The 19,745-nt window shown below is 55.0% G+C and overlaps 1 protein-coding gene across 11 annotated transcripts in view; it reads right to left on the bottom strand.

Annotated features, from left to right (window-relative positions):
• The window catches only part of ATP2B2 (ATPase plasma membrane Ca2+ transporting 2), a 365,301-nt gene that overhangs the window by 7,698 nt on the left and 337,858 nt on the right, over positions 1 to 19,745 (bottom strand). For 8 of the 11 annotated variants that reach the window (XM_082682460.1, XM_082682467.1, XM_082682468.1 and 5 more), the window contains 8 exons: positions 14,917 to 15,096; positions 14,640 to 14,727; positions 11,496 to 11,602; positions 10,865 to 11,056; positions 8,021 to 8,234; positions 5,909 to 6,120; positions 5,643 to 5,750; positions 3,614 to 3,796 (listed from right to left, as the gene is read on the bottom strand). In XM_082682460.1, the coding sequence (XP_082538586.1) occupies positions 3,614 to 3,796; positions 5,643 to 5,750; positions 5,909 to 6,120; positions 8,021 to 8,234; positions 10,865 to 11,056; positions 11,496 to 11,602; positions 14,640 to 14,727; positions 14,917 to 15,096 (1,284 nt within the window). Of the gene's footprint in view, positions 1 to 2,239; positions 2,416 to 3,613; positions 3,797 to 5,642; positions 5,751 to 5,908; positions 6,121 to 8,020; positions 8,235 to 10,864; positions 11,057 to 11,495; positions 11,603 to 14,639; positions 14,728 to 14,916; positions 15,097 to 19,745 lie in introns of all 11 variants that reach the window. The other 3 variants (XM_082682469.1, XM_082682461.1, XM_082682462.1) reach the window with 2 other exon arrangements.

The raw sequence follows: 19,745 nt of genomic DNA, 5'->3' as shown, positions 1-19,745 counted from the left end.
ATACACCCCAAATTACAGTCTAGATTCTCCAGTAGAGGGTAGGAATACAAGATACTCAAGCGTGGCAGCTGGATGAGGAGGTCATGCCTGGCCAGCCCCTTTGGGGCCTCAGAGAGAATGGAGGGTGGAGGGTGAGCAGATATGGATGTAGTCTCTGAAGAAGGAGTGTTGAGAACTGGGTGTCACTTGACTGGCCTTACTGAATGGTTTTGTAAAAGACAGAAGAAAAGGTGAGAATGATGTTGCCCAGGTTTGAGGTGACCGAGCTCCTTCTCTGGACTGTGAGAACTAAGGTATGGGGCTAAGCCACGGGAAGACTTCCAAAGTCTGCCTGCGTGCCCAGAAATGCCAGACAGGCTCTAGCTGTGGCCAGTGTGAAGCACCGTGCCTCAAAGAGGTCAGATCCAGCTAGAGGGATGTGGGAGTCACCAGGAGGGATGGCAGGAACCCAAAGAAACGGTTTCTTTCCCCAGAGGCTCTCCAGACTGGAACCCCCCGCCCCCTTTTTAAAGTGATCTCTATACTTAAACCGGTATCGTGTTATGTGCTCTACCAGCCGAGCCAGCCAGGCACCTCCAGACTGGAACACTTGGTCTTTGGACTTCAAGACAGTTGGTGGTGCTGAGCAAAGCCAGGGCTAAGTGGATGCAGGAGGAGGTTAGCTCAGGGAGCCTCTCTGCTGCAGCAGGTAGGGGCAGGATGGGACCAAAGTGTTTCCTGCCCTGAGAAAACCTGGCAGTGCTTCCTAGTGACTGTCACGGAAACGTGACTTGGACCCTGTCTGCTCAAACAGATCTCCATTTCACCTTGGGTTGCCTGGTCTCCCCATCCCTGGGTGTTTGTGCTATGAATGAACCCAGAAGGGCATTTCTTCCCTTTTCTGCCATGTCCCTGTTACCCTGCCTACCTGGCAGGGCTACACCCCCTGAACAATCACGGGACATGAGCATAGATCAGCAACAGGCTCTCTGTGGCTCATGTTTCCCGTCAGAGGGCTCAGGTGGCCCAGTTCCCACCTGGCATGCAGGTCCTCTCCTGCTCAGTGGGAGGGGTGTGTGCAGTGGGTGTACTGTGTTTGAATAGGGGTATGGAGAGATGAAACCCAGAGCCCGTTCCTCATCAAAAGCTTGAGGGCTGGGGCATATATATTGTGGCAATCTGAGAAGACCTGGACTAGGGGCTCCCCCACTGTTTGGGAGGGGCTGACTGGAGACAAGGTAAGGAAGGTAGGCGGTAAATAGAGACTTCTTATTCCCTCTGGGGCCAGAGCTATGGAGGGGTTCAGAAAGATCTAGATAGGCCAGAGATGAGAGATCCAGGTCAGAAGTGGTGGCATGAGAAGGTGAGCTTGGCGGGAGGGAGAAGATGGAGGGGGCCAGAGTCCCCGCTACCCGCAGGAAACCATGGGTTGGACCAAATCCCTCAGGGATTGCTGACACCCAGCCAAGAAGTGAAGTCTGTTCACTGTTTTCTGCCTGAGGTCAAGCTGAATGGGTAAGAAACACTGTCCTCTCTAGGAAGGGGTCAGACCTTCATCGGGCAGGGTAGTAGTGGGTAGGGCAGCTAATGCCATTGAATGTATAAGGGAAGAAGGCACAGGGTTCTGAACTACCGTGACTGGGGCCTTCAGGCTGTGATCTCCTTGGTGGCCTGGGACTCCTCCCCGACTAGGACCTCTGATCAATAGTCACCCCTCACCTGGCTGGACCCCACTGTGACGGACTGGGATCCCTGATGGTCTTGACCCGCGGTAACCCTATGCCTAACTAACTGTGAGACTCTGATCTCCTGGCCAACTCTGACTTTGGCCGTGTAGGCCAGGCTTTTCCTGTCTGAGTATGGCACTAGACCAATTGGCATACTCCTTGCTGTCCTGGCTGACTGCCCCCCCTTGGCCACTGTGACCCTCTGGTGGGCTAGAGCATTTGATCACTGTAAACTCCCCACCAGATGCCAATCCTTGACTGACCCAGACCTTTTTGGCCACTTTTGACCTTCACGACCCCCTAACTGAATGGTTAAGCCCCTGACCCTGACCCCAGCCAACCCTGGCCCACCAAGAGACGGCCACCCCATGACTGGCTATGCTCTCCTGACCAACGGGGACCCTCCTCGATGATGGTGTCCCCTCAGCCCCCTGGGCTTCACCATGACTGACTGCCCCCCATGTCCTTGGTGCCCCGGCCCCTGCCCGCCCAGCACTGGCGTCGGTGGCGCCCGAGGCAGTAAGGATTCACACTCACGCCCAGCTGCAGCAGGAGGAAGGCTGGTCGGAGAGGAAAGAGCATTGGACAACGACACGCGACTAGGGCTAGAGAGATTGGCTACGTCCTGGCTCTGGCTGGTGACGGAGGACTGTCTCCGCAGGGCCCCCTGAAAGGAGGCCCCGCTCTTGAAAGTATTGACTACTTCAATCTGCAACGGAGGAGAGAACGAGACAAGTTGCGAGAAGAACGGACACACAGCTACACGACTGACAGGCGCAACGGCACGAGCACAGCCGCAGCCACGGTGACAACGACAACGTGACTTAAATCAAACAAAGACTACCAGACACACTCAAAGGCTCTGAAAGACATCTGCTCAGCGCCAGGCCCCTCTGTAGGCCCCAGAGTGCCAGGGAGGGCTGGCCACGAGGGCTGCGCGCTGGGGTTTTCATTGCGGGAGGAAAAGCCTGGCTGTGTCGGGAGGCTCTGGGTGGGACACCTGCCCCACACCCCACCCCAGCTCTCCGAGAGGGCTGTCTCCTGAACCTCGGTCACCCCTAAAACTGGGGGGGGGGCGCTGTGAATGCCAATGAGGAAATGTTCAGGAGTGCCCTGTGGGTGTGAAGCAGCCCAGGTGATCTACTCTTGGTTGCCTAGGTGTGGTCTGGGCAAGAGGCCCGCCCTCTCTTACTTTCCTAGTCCCCTGTGTCCCTCATCCCACAGGGCTATGAACACACAGCCTGGATTAGAACTCCAGCCCGGGCAGAGGGCTATGTGACAGCGTGTGGCCTGTGTGTGGGGGGGCTGGGAAGAAACTCATCCCACATGTGCTTGGCATGTGTGCCCTTGCCACGCACGTACGTGTCTGTGTAGGCATGGGGAAAACCCAGAGTGGCTGTGACACTGTGGTGGAGGCTTGGAGGGCAGTGTCTGAAGGCCCTGGTGGGGAATATGTCCACATGTGCAGAGATGCCCGGATCTCTCAGGCTGATGCCTGGGCCCGGGAGACGGGTTGGCCTTGGCCTCACACGGACTCATGTCCAGCCCTGCACCGCCCCTCCTGGTGGCTGCCCCACACCCCTGACCAGAGCCCCACACTCACCTCAGCGCTCAGGCCCCCTCCCCACTGAGGGGCATTCCCCCGGAAACCCATGGCAGGTGTTACCCCCGGGCTGAGCCCACGCTGGTCTGGGGGGTGAGATGGAAGTTTCCTGAGGAGGCTGCAGCTTCTTTAGCAGTCACGGGAGCGTGCATGTGGGGAGCAAGGGTGTACCGAAGGCTGGCGAGGTGAGAGAGCAGAGCCGGAGCCCCGTCTCTGCAGGCCTGTGGGGTGGCACGGAGCACGCCCACCTCCATCCCCCGCCCGCCCTGGCTAGGTGTGACCCAGCCCCAGGAGCCTCCTGTACCTGGGTCTGGATCCGATTAAGGCCTCGGAACCACAGGATCTGGCCTCGCCGCAGCTCCCTCTCAGCGTGGTCTATCTCTTCCACATCCTCATTGAGCTCCTCCTCCGGGATCTCCTCCTTCTGCGTGAGCCTGCCCGCCTCCTTTAGGAACTTGAGCCTGCTGGTCGGGATGGTAGCGATGACCTGCAGGGGGTCCAGCATCAGGGTGATGGGGGCTGTCCCTCAGGTGGCCTCCTCCCTAACCTGCCACCCCTCCCCACTTAGTTATGCTCAGCTCGCGCCTTAACTCATCCTACCTGTTTCTCAATTCCATCTTTTATAATTCTTATTGATTTGCTTTGTAATTCACTCAGTCATCCAGGGTTGGGGGGCACAGCGGAAAATCTTGGCGTTTAGGAGCTGGTCAGGTGTGACCTTGAATACCCCAGACCTTCTAGGTCATGTGACCTTGGGTAAGTCATTTAACTTCTCTGAGCTCTGGTCTTCCCATCTGTAAAGCTGGGGGTGATTCTCAGAGTTTGAGGATTAAGCAAGATGGTGTGTCTAAGTTGCTGCACATGAACCTGGCCCATAGCTGGCCCTCAGGTCCCTGGGCTCCTTCCTGCTGATCATTGGGTCCTGTGATAGCTGAGTGTGGGCAACAGAGGTGCAGGGCCTGGATACCATGGGGGCAGCCAGTCCTGGGACTCTGGGAATGGTTGCCCTCCCAGAAATGGGAGGAAGTTTGAGTAGGGGATATGCTTTTATCCTTAATTGCCCTCCAAAGGGCTTATTCATGGGGGCGAGGTGTGAAAGCGAGGCCATATGGGGAGGTTGAGGTGGCAGAGATCAGAGGCTCCTTTCATATCCTATAGGGACAGATGAGGGCTGGCCTGCATACAGACTCATGGGTTCCCTGGAGGTTTCAGCATTGCCCCCTGGCATCATCCTCAGGCATTAGGAGTCTGCTCTTCCGGATGCTAAGAGCTCCCTGAAGGTGTGGGTGCCAGGCGGATAAAGATGGCCTGGCTCTGAGGGTGCCCAGGGAATGGGCTCTCTAAGTCAAATCTAGTTTATCAACTTTCTGAAGAAGCTCCAAAGTTTCAAGAAGGACCTTTTGGATGAAACTAAAATTTCTTCCTCTCTTCTAGTTAATTTCTGCTACTGTAACTTTCCACTCGAGCCTGGAACAGCTTGAAGACAAGGACAATGTCTCAGGCCATTTGGGGCTTCCACTAGATGGAAGATAGAGCATCTTGGGAATAGAGACGCTTTGACACAGATCCGGCTCCAGGTACTTCTAACAAGCTGGTCAGCCTGCAAGTAGTGAGTGCTGGCAAGGGGTGTGTGTGTGTGTACATGCGCGTGTGCGCGCGCATGCCTAGGATTTGGGCAAAAGTAGGGAAGGGAACTGGTGGGAGAATGTTCTGTGTCACAGCTGGAAGGGCCCCCACAGAGCATCTAGCCCACGGTTCCCCCAAGTGGGAGAGGATGTCAGACCCAGCACTGCGTCACTCAGAGCCAAGGCAGAGCTCACTCCTCCTACATTTCCTCGGAGCTCTCTTAAGGAATCTGCTTGGTGTCATACCACTTATTAATTATCCTCTTAAACAACAAGCTGGCTTCAGGCGCTGAGCCTTTGCAGGCTTATTATGTTATTATTTTATATCATTATGTTATATATTTATGCTCTCATTATGTTATTATTTTATTTTGTTAGCGTCTCTTTATGATATATGATACTGATTTTCTAATCATGTTAATATAAAGCTACCTTTTGAAACAAATTTCAATAAAAAAACTGGTTTGATTGAAAGAAACTATCAAACAAATAATATGTTCAGAGGTATGTAGACATAAGGCAAAAATCACAGTGGTGGTACCCTAAAGACCAGTATGGGGGACCTGGGCCAACCCCCATTACTCAGATGCCCAGAGATGGGGAGGGCCTTGTTTAGGGTCAGACACCGAGTCCATGGCAGAGTCAGGACCCATTCTTGGGACTGGAGGATTCCTGGTCCAGCTCCTACAACCCCCCCCTGGAGCTTACCTGGCCCCAGACAAGCTCTCCCAGTCCGATGAATATGCACCACATCCACTGGTCCAGCTGCAGGGGAGAGCAGCTGAACGGCTTCCCCCCAAACTGCACAATCACTATCTGGAGGTCAAAGGGGCACACAGGGACAGAGAGAGAGGGGGAGAGACACAGAGAGTGAGTCAGGGGCCAACTCAGGAGTCTGAACTCGCAGGGCACAGCCAAGGGGCACCGGCTGCTCACTGCCCACCCCGGCCCAGGTTGGGTGGGGGCCTGGCTACCTGGATGGCAAAAGTGCCCAGCACAATGGTGCAGAAAATAGGGTTCCGGAAGATTCCATCGAAGACATTCCGCTCGCCGTGGATCTTGCGGGCGTTGATCTCATTGAAGAGCTGCATCATGACGAAGGTGTTGAAGATGATGGTGTAGTGCTCCGAGGGTGGTGAGTGCAGGGGTGCATTCCTCCCGCTGTCGATCTGGAACATCTTCTCACCTGCCAAGCCGAGAGGGCAGGAGCGGGGCTGAGGGCCTCGCTGGGGGAGACTCTGGGCCCTGAGTGGGGGCCTCCTCTGCACAGCCTGGTGGGTCAGGCGAAGACAGAGGCGGCGCTCTGGATACCGGGGTGGGGGGCTGCACTGTTGGGTGGTCCCGAGTGTGCGTGGAGGGATGATGAAGCCCTTTTTTCTCTAGGGAGAGAGGTTGGGTGAACTTTATTCTGCTTTTCTGTGGAAACCTGTTAAAGGTGGAATGCCTTAACCTGTCCTGTCAGGTGACTCTATTTATTTATTTATTTATTTATTTATTTTTAAAAAGATTTTATTTATTTATTTGACAGACAGAGTTCACAAGTAGGCAGAGAGGCAGGCAGAGAGAGAGGAAGGGAAGCAGGCTCCCTACTGAGTGGAGAGCCCGACGCGGGGCTCGATCCCAGGACCCTGAGATCATGACCTGAGCCGAAGGCAGAGGCCTTAACACTCTGAGCCACCCAGGCGCCCCAGGTGACTCTATTTATGAAAGTGACCTCCAGCTGGCAAACTCTTCTGGACTGGGAAGACTGGGAGAATGGGTTGTGAACCAGAATCCCTGGTGGGAGGCCATGGCCTTGGGCTTCCCTGTAAGTGATGGTTCTTGTAACTGACTGTGGCCCTTGCTGCAACCCCTGGAAGCTTCTGGAGCTCTTCTAGGATATATCAGTTGCTATGTGGAGGCTGGGGCTTCTAGGCCAGGCTGGCTCCAGTCCCGTGGCCTCAATCTCTTGTATTTGAGTTATCACAGGATGGGTAGAGAGTAGCCCCTGGGTTGCTGTGTGTACACGCACTGATGACAGGCCTGAGGCTATCCTATGTCTCTTGGCAAAGCTGTCTCAGCAGGTGCCAGGAGAGCTTCTGGGGTTTTCTGAGTGTGAGGTGTCTAGCTGAATTCAAGACCGCTGAGAGTAGGTGCTCAAGGGGGAAGCCAGAAAATAAACCAGGAACTTGCCCCCCTCTCCTCCCCAACCCGGCAACCTTCTCTCCTAGTTTTGCATTCACATGGCTTCTTTGAAGACTCTAAAGATAACCTTGACAATAGTCCTGCCAATGTATCACCTTCCAAGTTTATGTAAGAGGACTGCCTTTTAAGCAATAGGATCCATGTCCAATCCACATCTGTACCCTTAGACCTTGAGGACAAGTGCCCATTGGCATTGAAAGCCCAGCTTTTCATGCGGAGGGGCCCTACCCAGGCTGGGGACTCCTGGCTGGCCCCAACTCCCTGTGTGACTGTGAGCCAGCCCCTTCCCTCTCTGGGCCTCTCTGTGACCCAGGGGTAGGCTTTGCCTGCGTCCTCTCTGAAACACCTGAGGGATCCAGGCCCAGTCTTTAGCCGGCGGCAGGCCCCCTCACCCCTGTGTGCCTCCGGGCACTCCCTGTAACGCATGATGTGGACAGGCGCCTGCCTGGCTGAGTTCAGGGAAGACCTAAACGAAGCAAGCAGCCTAAAGGAAAATGCTGGGAGGATCATGGGAGGCTCTGCAGGTGTTTGTTCCCTCCCTGAGGAGGGGTCAGCGAGGGTGCCTGCACAGGGCCCAGAGAGGTGCAGGAATGGGTCAGGGAAGGGGCCAGAGCCTCAGGCCCCTCCAGGGCAGTTGTGAGGGGCAGAGAGCTGCACCTGGGTGCCATCTTGCCTAGTGTGTACTCCGTGCCTGGAGCCGTCATTGGTGGAAGAGCCCTGGCTTTGGGGTTGGCCAGATCTGAGACAGGGCCCGGTTCTGCGTAAGACTTGCTATGTGACCTTGAGCAACTCACTGCATGGCCCCGGGCCCCATGACTTCACTGGCAGACAAGAGGGCGGGTGTGACTCCAGAATGCCGGGTCCAGGCTGGGGCATCCCAGGTGTGCTGGTGGAGGACTCACCAACAAAGAGCAGGGTGAAGATGAGGGTGAGCTGGTAGACGGCGTGGCCCAGGATGTTCTTCATCATGGTCCGTGAGATGAGGGGCTTGTTGCGGCCATATGGCTTCCGCAGAAGCAGCGTCTCGGTAGGTGGCTCCGTGGCCAGTGCCAGCGAGGCAAACGTGTCCATGATGAGGTTTACCCAGAGCATTTGCACGGCCTTCAGAGGGGAGTCCTGGGAACAGCAGTGGTGGGGGAGGCTGTCACGGGGGAGGCTGGCCACACCTGCTGCTACCAAGGGCCGGGTGTGGGCCTCAGCAGCTTCTTGCTGGTGTCTTGAGCTGGCTCTGCCCAGTGGGTCTGCCTTCAGCTGGCCTGTCCGCTGGGCTCCTGAACAGGCACCCCGCAGGTTTGCTGGGCCTTCCCTTCCCTGAAGAACAGCCTAGACCTGCCCACCATTCTCCCCCAAGGAGAAAATTGAGTCTTCCAGGCCTGATGGTCAGCAGCAACTTGCCTTCTGGTAAATTCACCCACTTCCCCACCATGTGCTGTCCATCCCTTCAGCCCCCATGGACAAATCTCTCCTGGCTAAGGTCAAGCTCTCTCCCGTCTCCAGCACACATCCTGTCTTCTCAGCCTCCCACTGCTGCTTTCCCCTCCACTCTCTGTGGCTCTGGTCTCTGCTGTCCCACCAACAGTGCCTATGACCCCTGTCCCCTTGTTACTACCGCCCAGTTCCTTCTTACCTCATCATCCCACTTTACCTTAAGCAATTATTGTGTGTATCTATGATTCCAGAAATAACATACATCCATGGTAGAAATTTCAGGTGAGTAGGGAGTAACAGAGGAAGCTAAAACTTGTCAGTGATCTTTTGACTTACAGGCGACCACCATCCACATTCTGGTGTGGGTCCTTCCATGTCTCTCTCTGGCTGAGACTGGGATCATATGGTCATACCACTCAGTGCACAATCATATCATGTGGGGCACACTGCCTCGAGGAGCTGATCAACTGTCCCCTTGTACCCCCAGGTATCTTGTCCTTGGCAGACCGACTTTGGCCTGTCCATGTCCCCCGAATCCCCTTCTTCAAGGTCACCAGCACCTTTCCTGTCACAGTCAGGAGATGCATTTTCTAGCCTCCTCTCACTGACCTCCCTGCCTCTCTTGGCCATAGTTTCCTCCTGGCCCCTGACCCCACTCTCCTGGCCCTCCTCCTCCTTGAACATTCCCCATCTGGCATCAGTGGGGTCCCCCAAGGAGCCTTGCAGGAGCGGCTGTGCTGTGGGAGTGTTCCCTCTCCCTCAGGGCTCCTCTTCCCCAGTCTTTTAACTCTGTGCCCCCCACGGCCCCTTCCTTAGCCCTGCTTTCCTCTCCACACCTGTCCCCCTGTCTTGCATTGCCCACCTCTCCCTAGTGTCACCCTCTCTCCAGCCCAGGCCTCTCCCTCTAGTGTTAGCTTCATCCACCTCCTTCAGGAAGCCCACTGACCCTGTAAGCCTAGTAGCCTAAACTAAGCAGTTCTTTACCCCTCTATCATTTCTTAGTGCAGCCCCCGAGGCCCACTCTGCCTGCTCCCCATACACTCACTCACCTCCTGGATTCATCAGAGCCCCTTCCTCCAGGCCGCCTCTCCCACCTGTGCCCCAGAGCAGCCACCTTCCCCGTGTCCTGTACCTTTTCCCTGCTCATCAGCCTTCTCTGTTGACATGTGCCTTGGGGTCAGGGCCCCCCATCTCCCCATCAAGTCCTGCATGGCCCTGCCACCAACTCAATCTAAAGCCTTAGGCAAACTGGTAGTCTTCTTTGAACCTGTTTCCCCATCTGGCATCAGTGGGGTCCCCCAAGGAGCCTTGCAGGAGCGGCTGTGCTGTGGGAGTGTTCCCTGAGCCACCACTAGAGGGAGTCGGTCATCCACAGACCAGGAGTGGGTCCTTTCAGCAGAGGAACCCACCAGCCATGTCACAGCTCTGACTCTCAGAATATGGTACTGGGGTGCTGCCACATGCAGTGCCAGTGGCTCAGAATGCAGCAGAGGGGAGCAGCATTCCCAAGGCCACAAAGCTCTCTGGGGAAGTGCTGCCTTCTGGGCTTCTGGGGCTCCTCTCTGCATAGGAGCTTGTCTAGCCATGTGATTGCCAGGAGGTCTTAGAATACTGGCCCTTTCCTCCCCAGGCCAGGCTGGTCAGCCCCGAGGGGAAAGCAGGAGGCTGCAGGAACAATGGCAGGTCCCTGGTTCGTCCAGTCTCTGAGCCTCAGTTTCTGCTTCTGTAAAATGGGGATTATCATAGTTTCTGCCTCATGGGGCTGGGCGAGGAAGCAGTGAGGCTGAAGACATTCAGGCCTGCTGGCTGGCTTCCCCTGAGCTTGGGATGGGGCCCCAGATGGTGATCTTGACAGACAACTACTTCTCCCAGTGACAAAGAGCCCCAACCTGGCCTCAGAGCCCCAGGGAAACAGGCGTCTCCTGCCACACTCCTGATGGAACTAAGCCCCCGAAAGCTTAGTCCCCCTGCTGGCCCCTTGCCCCCAGCTGGTAGCCGGATCCCCTCATGGGCCCTCCCTGGCCCCTGCCTCCCTTTGGGGGCTCTGCCTTTCTTCGAGGATGACCTCTTCTTCCTCCTGGAGAGAGGACCAGGTCTGTGACTGGGTCAGGCAGCCATGTGGGTGAGGATTGACGACTCCTATTTGCCAGATGACCTTGGGCCAGCCCCTCGCCTAGCTGAGCTTCATTTCCTTGGGCTGGTGCTTGTACCTGAGGTCTGTGATGCAACTCCTGGTCCTTGGTAGGGGGTCCCCCAGGCTTTGGCATGCCCCATCCTGCCCGCCTACCTCCGCGCCCGCCCCACACCGGAGGACCCACCTGCGTGATGCAGGCACCTGTGAAGGCCACGATCACAGCCACCACGTTGACTGTCAGCTGGAACTGCAGGAATTTGGAGATGCTGTCATAGACATTGCGGCCCCACATCACTGCCTTGACGATGCTGCTGAAGTTGTCATCTGTTAGGATGATGTCTGAGGCCTCCTTGGCCACGTCCGTGCCTGCGATGCCCTGTGGGGACAGGAGCCTGTGTGCGGCAGCTGGGTGGTGGTGCACAGCTCAAGCAATGCTGTTCTCATGCCCTGCACACCCCCAGTCCTATAGGCACATGCATACTCCCAGCTGCCCAGCGCGACCAGACCACACGGGGTGTGTGTGCATATTCTCCTCCCAGCCCCAGCGCCCTGAGGCCAACTCTGCCTTCAGGAAGCCTTTCCCTGGCCCGTCCTCTCCCACAGCCATCATGGCAGGGAGCCCTCTTCCACCCTTCTAGGAAGACCCTGGGGGCCGGGCTGAGCCTTGAGAGCACTGGGCTTGTGAGGTAGATGGTGGGTGAGCTGAGTGTGAACTGGGGTTCCCGCACAGCCAGTTTGAGGCTGTGTTGCCCATACCCCCTGCCTGGGAGCTCCTGCCAGTCCCCACCCCGGGGCCCGCTGCCAGCTGCCCCTACCATGGCGAAGCCCACATCAGCCTTCTTGAGCGCAGGCCCGTCATTGGTGCCGTCCCCGGTCACGGCCACCACCTGCCGCTGCTCGGTGTGCGTGCTATCGATGATGCCTGTGGGGCAGGGCAGGAGTGTGTCAGGGCCCTGGGACACTCTGTGGGCCAGAGGCAGCCTGGGGCTGGCCCTGATTGTTGGGAGGACCCCAGGCCGGGCCCAGCCTCCTCTCTGGCCCCTGCCCTACCTCCCCGCTCTAGTTGTGGCTCTTCCCAACTCCAGGCTTGCCCACAGCTGCCAGCACCTGCTGGGGATGTTGGGCACCTGAGCCCTGTGCTGGCTGGTGGTCCTCTGTGGTCTGGGCCCTGACGGTCTCTCCAGCACCCTCTTCATTCTCTGCAGCCTTTGGCCACACGGGTGGCCACCCCAGCTGGAAAAGCATCTCCCTCTGCCTGGGTTCCAGGAGCTCCTCCCTTCTCCCAACATCTGCTCCTTCAGCACCTTCTACCTGGGGGTTCAGGCACTCCTGAGGAGACCATTTGCCAATGGCCCTTGATCCACCATCTTGCCTTGACCTCTCTCCAAACATTCACTCTCAATAAAATATTCAGGAGAGCCTGGGTGGCTCAGTCGATTAAGTACCTGCCTTCAGCTCAGGTCATGACCCTGGGGTCCTGGGACCGAGTCCCGCATAGGGCTCCCTGCTCAGTGGCGAGCCTGCTTCTCCCCTCCCTCTGCTCCTCTCCACTCCCACCCCATTCTCTGTCTCTCATTCTCTCTATCAAATAAATAAAATCTTTAAAAAAAGAAAAAAAAAATAAAAAGAAAATATTCAACAAATAGAATAAACAGATGGCACGTGGCCCGGTCACTGAGCTGGGGCCAGTGGAAAAGAATGGGTGAAGTGTGTCATCATTGGGCACATGTGGAGTTTGAGAAGATACATTAATGGACAGGACAGAGATTTGAATGTCACTCTTGGCATGAGCCTCTCTTACCCCACACCTCACATCTGTCACTGACGTCTGCAGATTCCGCTCCAAGATCCCACAGGAACAATTTCATTTTTTCTCTGTCCCGACCCCCTGTGCCAGCAGCATCCCCCCTGGTCCCCACCAACCCCAGGCTGCCCGTCCATTCTGCACAGCAGTGCTGGGATTTCTCTCGACCCCTGCCCCACCCCCGCCCCCATGACTGACCTGTCCCTTCCACCCCAGCTGAGAGTCATTCTATCACTACCCACACTGGCCTCAGGGTGACATCCATGTTCTTAGCTCTAATCAGAAAGTTCAAAATCCCTGGTGGTCAGGCTTCACCCATTCTCTGATTTTCTCTCGTCTCTGGCCGCGCTCAATCTGTGCTCCAGTCACAGGAATGACTATCTGCAACGCCGGCTCCCTCACCTGTCTGCCTGGGCTCTTCCCTCTGCTAGCTGTGCCTGCCCCACAACTGTAGTCTCAGCTTGGATGCCACTTCTCCTGGGGAAGTCTTTGTGACTCCCTGAGGACCCTCACCTGCCCTAATCAGATCACTGTAGCTCCGGTATGTGTCTCTCCCTATTCTGTGCCTGGCAAGCAGCATCTGTGGGATGAGGGAAAGGGTCCCCGAATGGAGAAGCCTTTGTAGCCACCAACCATTCCCCTAGCCCTTTGCATGTGTCCAAGTTTCACCCTCTTCAGGCCTAGCTCCAAGGCCATGCGCTCCAGGAATCATCCTGGGCTGCTCCCCTGGCTGGCAGTAGTCCGAGTGCCTGGCCAACACTCAGCCTCCAGTCTCTGTCTACTGGGCATTTGATGCCTTTGTTCCCCCTGGTTCCCTCAGCTTTCCTATGTGCTTCTCCAGAGCAGGGAAGGCGCTGAGTTTTCCTCCTGCCTGGCCAAGTGAGCTTCTTTCTACTTCTTGAAGGTGTCTGGAAATCTTTGCCTCGGGTCTTTCACAGTGCAGTTCTCTGCCCCACCTGAAACACAGGCCCTTTCTCCTGGACCCTCAACCCACCTTCGATGGCCTATGATGTGACACCCATCCCTAGCCTGAATAAGAGGCCAACAGAGGGCCCCAACCTTCTCTTCTACCAATACAACCTCTAGGTCTGTACAAGGAAATCTATTTAATGTCTGCTGGGTGGAATTGGACCATGAATTCCAAGAGGGAAGGACCATGTTTGCCAAGAGCAGGGCCTGGCACTTAGGTACTTCAAAAACACGTATCAAGAGAATGAGTAATTGAATGAATGAGTCATTGAAGAAGAAATGGAGGTGGGTTGGGGGTGCCTCCTGCTCTGATATCTGTGATTCTGGGGTGCTGTGTTTCTGTCACCAAGCCGGATCTGCCTCCACTAATGTCCTGGGCAGCATTTTGGGAGAGGAATCAAGATGCCCCAGGGATGACCTCAGCGAGAAACCTGCCCTTCAGTGGCCATTTTAAAGATGGAGAAATTGAGTCCCAGAAGAGGAGAGACTTGCCGAAGGCTATAGAACAGTTTAGAAGCCAAGCCAGGACTTGAAGCCAGGGCTGTATGACTCTAAAAATGCCCAGCACCTGGCCACCTACATGGGCTCAATAGGTGGTACGCCTTCTCTCTGGAGGAAGACAAGGAAGGAGAAGGATGCTAGCTTTTGGCCTCATCTCTCAGGCTGCTATTCCCAGGATAGCCCTTCCTGCAGGTCCCCATTACAGATGCTGGTTGGGGTCCTCAGACACCAGGCAGAGCAAGGGTCTCTCAAACTCACAAGCTCGGGGGGCAGACTGAGAACATAAAGAAGTGAAATCTCCTGGATAGCAGACAATGAGGAGCAGGGAAGACTGATTTGAATGTGAGGGGAGAGTCGTTCGAAGTCATCCAAATTCAACATAAAAAAGGTACTATACCAACCAACCACAACATGTCTGTGGGCCCTATCCGACCCTTAGGCTAAGAGTTTTGGACATAGACAGACCCAGTCCCATTGCTTCCTAGAAGTGGAAAGCAGAGAGAAGACTCACAACCTCTCCAGATCACTAGGGCTCTTAGAGGGCCTCCCAGGACTGCAGTGAGGGGGAGACAAGGGTGTTGCCAGGTGTGGGAAGCCCCATGCAAAAGCCCTCTGTCCTGGAAAGAAGCTGCAGGCACCAGGAGAGGAGGGGGTCCTGGCCTCAGAACTGCTCCCCAAGTCTTACCTTTGACGAGGGTATGCTTATCTGTTGGGGAGGAGCGAGCCAGCACCCGGAGCTTTGGCCAGATCTTGTCAATTCGCTCCTGTTCAATCTGGAGAGGGATGGGGAAAGGCTCAGAGAGAGAAACTGAGGTCTGGAGAAGGGAGGGGGCTCACTCAAAGTCACGGGGCCCTGAGTGGTACATTGGCTGACCTCCGTGCAGTCATGCAGCCCCCATGCCTCCCAGGCAGCACCCTCCACCCCCCAGTTCATCCCTCTGACAGATGTGCTGGGCAAGTACCTCTCCCTTCTCGTTGCGGATTCTCCGGTTGAACTCCTTGCCCTCCAGGCACAGAAAGTCCTCCCCAGGATGGATGATGCCACACTTGATGGCGATGGCCCGGGCCGTGTTGATATTGTCACCAGTGACCATGCGGACGGTGATGCCTGCCCGCTGGCACTTGCGGATGGCTTCTGGGACCTAGCAGTTGAGGGGGGCAGGAGCAGTGGGGGTGAGCACCCTTGGGGCAGGCCATCACTGCCGTTATGGATTCCAGAGTGAGCCCTGTTCATGGGAAGTTCTAGTGGAAGGGGCCTTGATGACTGTGAGATGCTGACAGCACATATGGCACATAGACCCTCTCCTTCCATCCTGTGTCCATGGCAGGCATCGTTAATCAATCACAGAATCTGCTGATTAAACCCCGATGTGGTCTCAGAATTCTCAGTAGAGTCCCAGGCAGCTACCACCTAACACTATGATGGTCTCTTCTGAGATGAAACCACGGGCTATCCTGACTTAGGGGCAAGGACTTTGAGAAAGTCCTCAGTAACACCCCAGGTGGGGTTAGAACACTCTGTTATACAGAGACATGTGTCCCTACTTTATTCACATGCACAGTTCCTGTGAACTCAGTGAGAAATATGTTCACACATTTTCAGGTTTTTTTTTGTTTGCTTGGTTTTTTTTTTGGCTGGGGGCGTGGGGGCACTGCATTTGGGAGCATTTCATTTATAAAATGTGACACTGACTTTGAATAAATACAAATGATTATACTTCATGTAAAATAGGACCTTGCCATGAGAGAGTAAGGACTGTCTCCTGCCCTCTCTGCCTGTAACGAATGATACAGAGTGGATACAGCCAGTCAGGAGAGAGTAAGCCCTGCACGGCACCCCCCATCCCCCTGGCTCCTATGCAGAGCTGTGGATTTATTTGCCCAGTGATTAAGATGCAGAAACCAGCCTGGAGCTGCTGCAGGTCTTCACACACAACACAGACCAACTGAACAAGGGTTTCTGACCCATGGGCAGTGACCAATGATAAAATAATAAGGTAATATTTGCTATTTGCTGCAAAATGTCTTTGAGTGGAAGAAGACATATGAAGGGCAGAAAATCTAGTTGTACAAGAAGACCAAAGCACCTTAGAATCTCAGGCTTGGAAAGGTGGAGTTTGACTACCACTCCTCTTGCATATCACAGTGTCTGGGGAGCTCACTCCCATTCCTACTCTGCCAAGCCACTGCTGAGAGGGTCTGAAGACTCTTATAGGCTGAACTATGGCCATGCCCAACCCCTCTGTGGCCCCCCAAATATATTTAAGTCTTAAGCCCCTAGTGCTGGTGAATGTGACCTTACTGGGAGATAGAGTGTTTATAAAGGTAATCAAGATGAGGTCGGTAGGTAGCCCTAGACCAATGTGACTGGGGTTTTTATGAAGAAGGGTATTTGGACCCAGACACACATACAGGGAGAATGCTACATGAGGATGAAGGCAGAGATTAGGTGTTGCTGCCACAAGTCAAGAAATGCTGAAGATTCCCAACAAACCCCTGTAAGCTTGGCGGGGGGGCACTGGGGGAGAGGAAAATGTCTGAAGCCGATTCTTCCTCACGACCCTCAGAAGAAACCAACTCTGCCAACACCCTGATCTTGGACTTCCAGCCTCTAGAACTGTGAGGCAGTCCAGTTCTGTTGTTGGAGGCCCCTAATCTGTGCTACTACTTCATCATGGCAGCCCAGCAAACTCAAATAAAGAATTAGAACATTGGTTCATAACCTGATTGTGGACAACACCTGCCCACTGGTCCCCTTCCTGCCCTTGGGAATTTTAAAAACAAGGATTGATCTTGAAAATCTCTAGCCTCTTCCCGCCCCCTCCCACACCCTGCTGTTCTGTGAGCACAGAGAACCACCATTCCAACGTGGGGTCAGCGCCCAGGCCCTCCTCAGGCTCCCTGCCTCTGGCCTTGCCCCTCTTCCATCATTCCCCTACCTGACCACCAGTGAGCGACCTGCCTAAAGTTCAGCCTGGGTGTCACTCTCCTTCAGGGGCTGCCCCCTGCTGCTTGTAGAGAAAATCAAGACTCCTGAGCATGGCCATCTTGTAGCAGAGCAAGAAACAAATACCATGAAGAGGCCGGCTCCAGGCTAAGTAAGGCCAGGAGGCCCCTCTGGCTCCCAGAATAGTATCAGAGACCAGCTGTGGTGACAGGTAGTGAGGGGTCTCTGTGTTACGAGGGCTGGAGCAGGGTAAGCTGGCCGCAGGTCTCCTCTGGGTGCACTTCTGGGGCCCGGGGAAGAGGCTTCTGGTGCCCACTTGGGACTTGGGGGCCACGTGACCAAGGCCTCTGCTTCATGCCACAGTGGCGGCTCACACAGGCAAACGTGACCTCTTTTTACAGACCCAGAGGGAGTGGGGATGTGGAATGTCCAACATCCTGCTTACGTAATTTATCAATGTCCTCACAGTGTCTGTAACCCAGACTGCAGCCCCCTGCTGTCTTCTGTTCCAGAGGAAAGAAAAGAGTCGCTGCTCTTTTGGGGACATACACCTTATCTGGCTCCTGCCTTCAAAGGAATAATTCAGGCTATGTTTTATTCAAAGATACTTGGGCTCTTAGAGTTGGAAGGGACTTGAGGTCATAACTCTGACTCTCTTCTCATTGCCCAGATCTCCGGCTAGGCATCCCACAATGGCCAGCCAGCCTTTGCTTGCAGGCTTCTGAGCCTGGGGTACTCACTCCTTCCAAGGCTGACCACTCCATAGGGGAACAAGTCTATCATATCCTTTCACATAATCATTCTTCTTTCAGATGAGAGCAGGTGCTCTGGGTCTGGCCTATACTCTTGTAGGAGGCAGGGTCTTTGGTAAAGATCTCTGTACAAAGGGCTCTGGGAGCACAGAGGAGGGTGCCATTCCTTCAGAAGGAAGTAGAGGGAGAGGAGAAATACGGGAAAGCTTCCTGGAGAGGGGGATGTTTGAGTTTCTTCTGGTCTGTCAGCACTAACTGAGGCTCTGGTGCCTGGCACTCTGCCCAGGCTGGAGCTACACAGATGACTGCTTCACTGTGGCCTGGGCCACAGAGAAGTGCCCCATGAGAGGCACTGGCAGAGAAGTTGGGAAGGGTGCTATAGAAAGGACATGGAAGGTGATCTGGAGGGGGTGAGGCTGAGGAGGATGTGGGGCAGGAGCCAGGAAGCATGAAGCTGGAGAAGGACCTGCAGTCAGAAGGTGCTGGAATCAGGGACTCAGTACTAGGCCTGGGAGCCATGATAAGTTCTGAGCTGGGAATGAGGTGACTGGAACCCTGTTCTAGAAAGACTAAAGCTTTCAAGGCTGTCTCAGGGAGCTGAAATCTGCCTGCTTGGAATCCCCACCCTCTAGGTCTCCCCGAAATAAGCTGACTCAGGGAGAAAAAACAGGCAGCTAATTTTTCTGGCTCCCACCCTCTCCTCTGTGTGGTGCAGGTTTCTTTGCCCCTGGGAGAGAGGGCTTAGGGGCCGAAAGGCTCGGTTGGGCTTTGCCCTGGGGATCCACCTGAGTGTTGGCTTATAAAGTGGGGATGAAGCTAGGTGATGCTGTGACAGGGGCAAATGGTATCAAGCCTGGGGACAGTAGATGCTGGTGGTGGGGGTAGGATGGCTGGCAATGCACCTAACCATGGTCTTTCTTCCTTGTTCTTTCTGCTCCAGGAGATGGGGAGGGATGACGAGGGTGTGGATACAGATGTAGTGGGGGGTGGGGCACACCTGGCATCTGGGGACAGGGAGGGGCAGCCATTTGTTTGGAGGAATGGTGTGACCATGCCACCACGATTCCTGGGTCAGGTACCTTAGAGGCCTGTGACCTGCCTGTAGGGGGGGATTCCAGATGGACCTGGACACCCCTGAGGGCCTCCTCAGCCACCTCCCTTATTGGGCAGTGGACCCTATAACCAGACGTCTTTGTTGTACTTCAGAATGGCTTTACACTCTGACATGCTAGGGGTCTACTTACTCGTCCCCTTTTACTGGGCATTTCACTAGGCTGTGGGCTCTGGAAGGCAGGGACCGCTGACTGCTCAGGACACATCCAGGGGCCTGGCACAGGGCACACGGATCATCATGAAACATGTCTCTGCTGAAATCCCTCAAAGCCTGGCCTGGTGAATGGATTTGGGTGGGGGCATGCCTACTCTTCCCAATTTAGCTCCAGGCTCCCCTCCTTCCCATTTCTCTCGTAAGTCCACGGTATTCACTAGATTCTCACCCGTCTGCGTTTGCCAGAGCTATTCCCTCCGCCTAGAATGCCCTCTCTCCCTTAATTTGGGAGTCTCTCCCCCTTTCAGGTGAAATGCCCCTACTCATAAAACCATTCTGGATTCCTCCAGCCCAATGGAGTGCTTCCTTAATCTGCACTCAGGCTCTCCTTGTACTGCTCACTCGGTCATTCATTTGACAAACAGCTACTGAACATCTCCCTGGTCTGGGCACTGAGGAGCCAGGGATGATTAAGACCCAAGCCACCGAGGCACCGATCTGGCTGAAATATACTTTCCACATAGACAAAGTTGCTGTAAAATGAAAAAAAAAATTCCTTCTTTCGCTAAAATTATCCAAGATATTTCTCACGGAGGAAAACCAGCCAGAAAATGGGCGCTTCCTGTTTTCATTAAATAAAGGCTTTTAAACATCTGTTGTTTCTGGTGACACCCGTTGTCTGTGACTCCAAGGGCTCCAAACACCCCCGGATAACCCGGTGAATCCCGGGCTGCTGCTCTTCTCATGGCTTCATCCGCGGTGGCTTCAGGCGGTGTCGGAAAACGTACCCACCGAGAAACGTGTATGTGTCTGGGGGGTGATCGG

This window comes from Mustela nivalis, assembly GCF_964662115.1.
Source record: "Mustela nivalis genome assembly, chromosome: 1".
Taxonomy (NCBI): Eukaryota; Metazoa; Chordata; class Mammalia; order Carnivora; family Mustelidae; genus Mustela; species Mustela nivalis.
The sequence above is the reverse complement of the archived record's forward strand: the minus strand, read 5'-3'. Positions and strand labels throughout refer to the sequence as shown.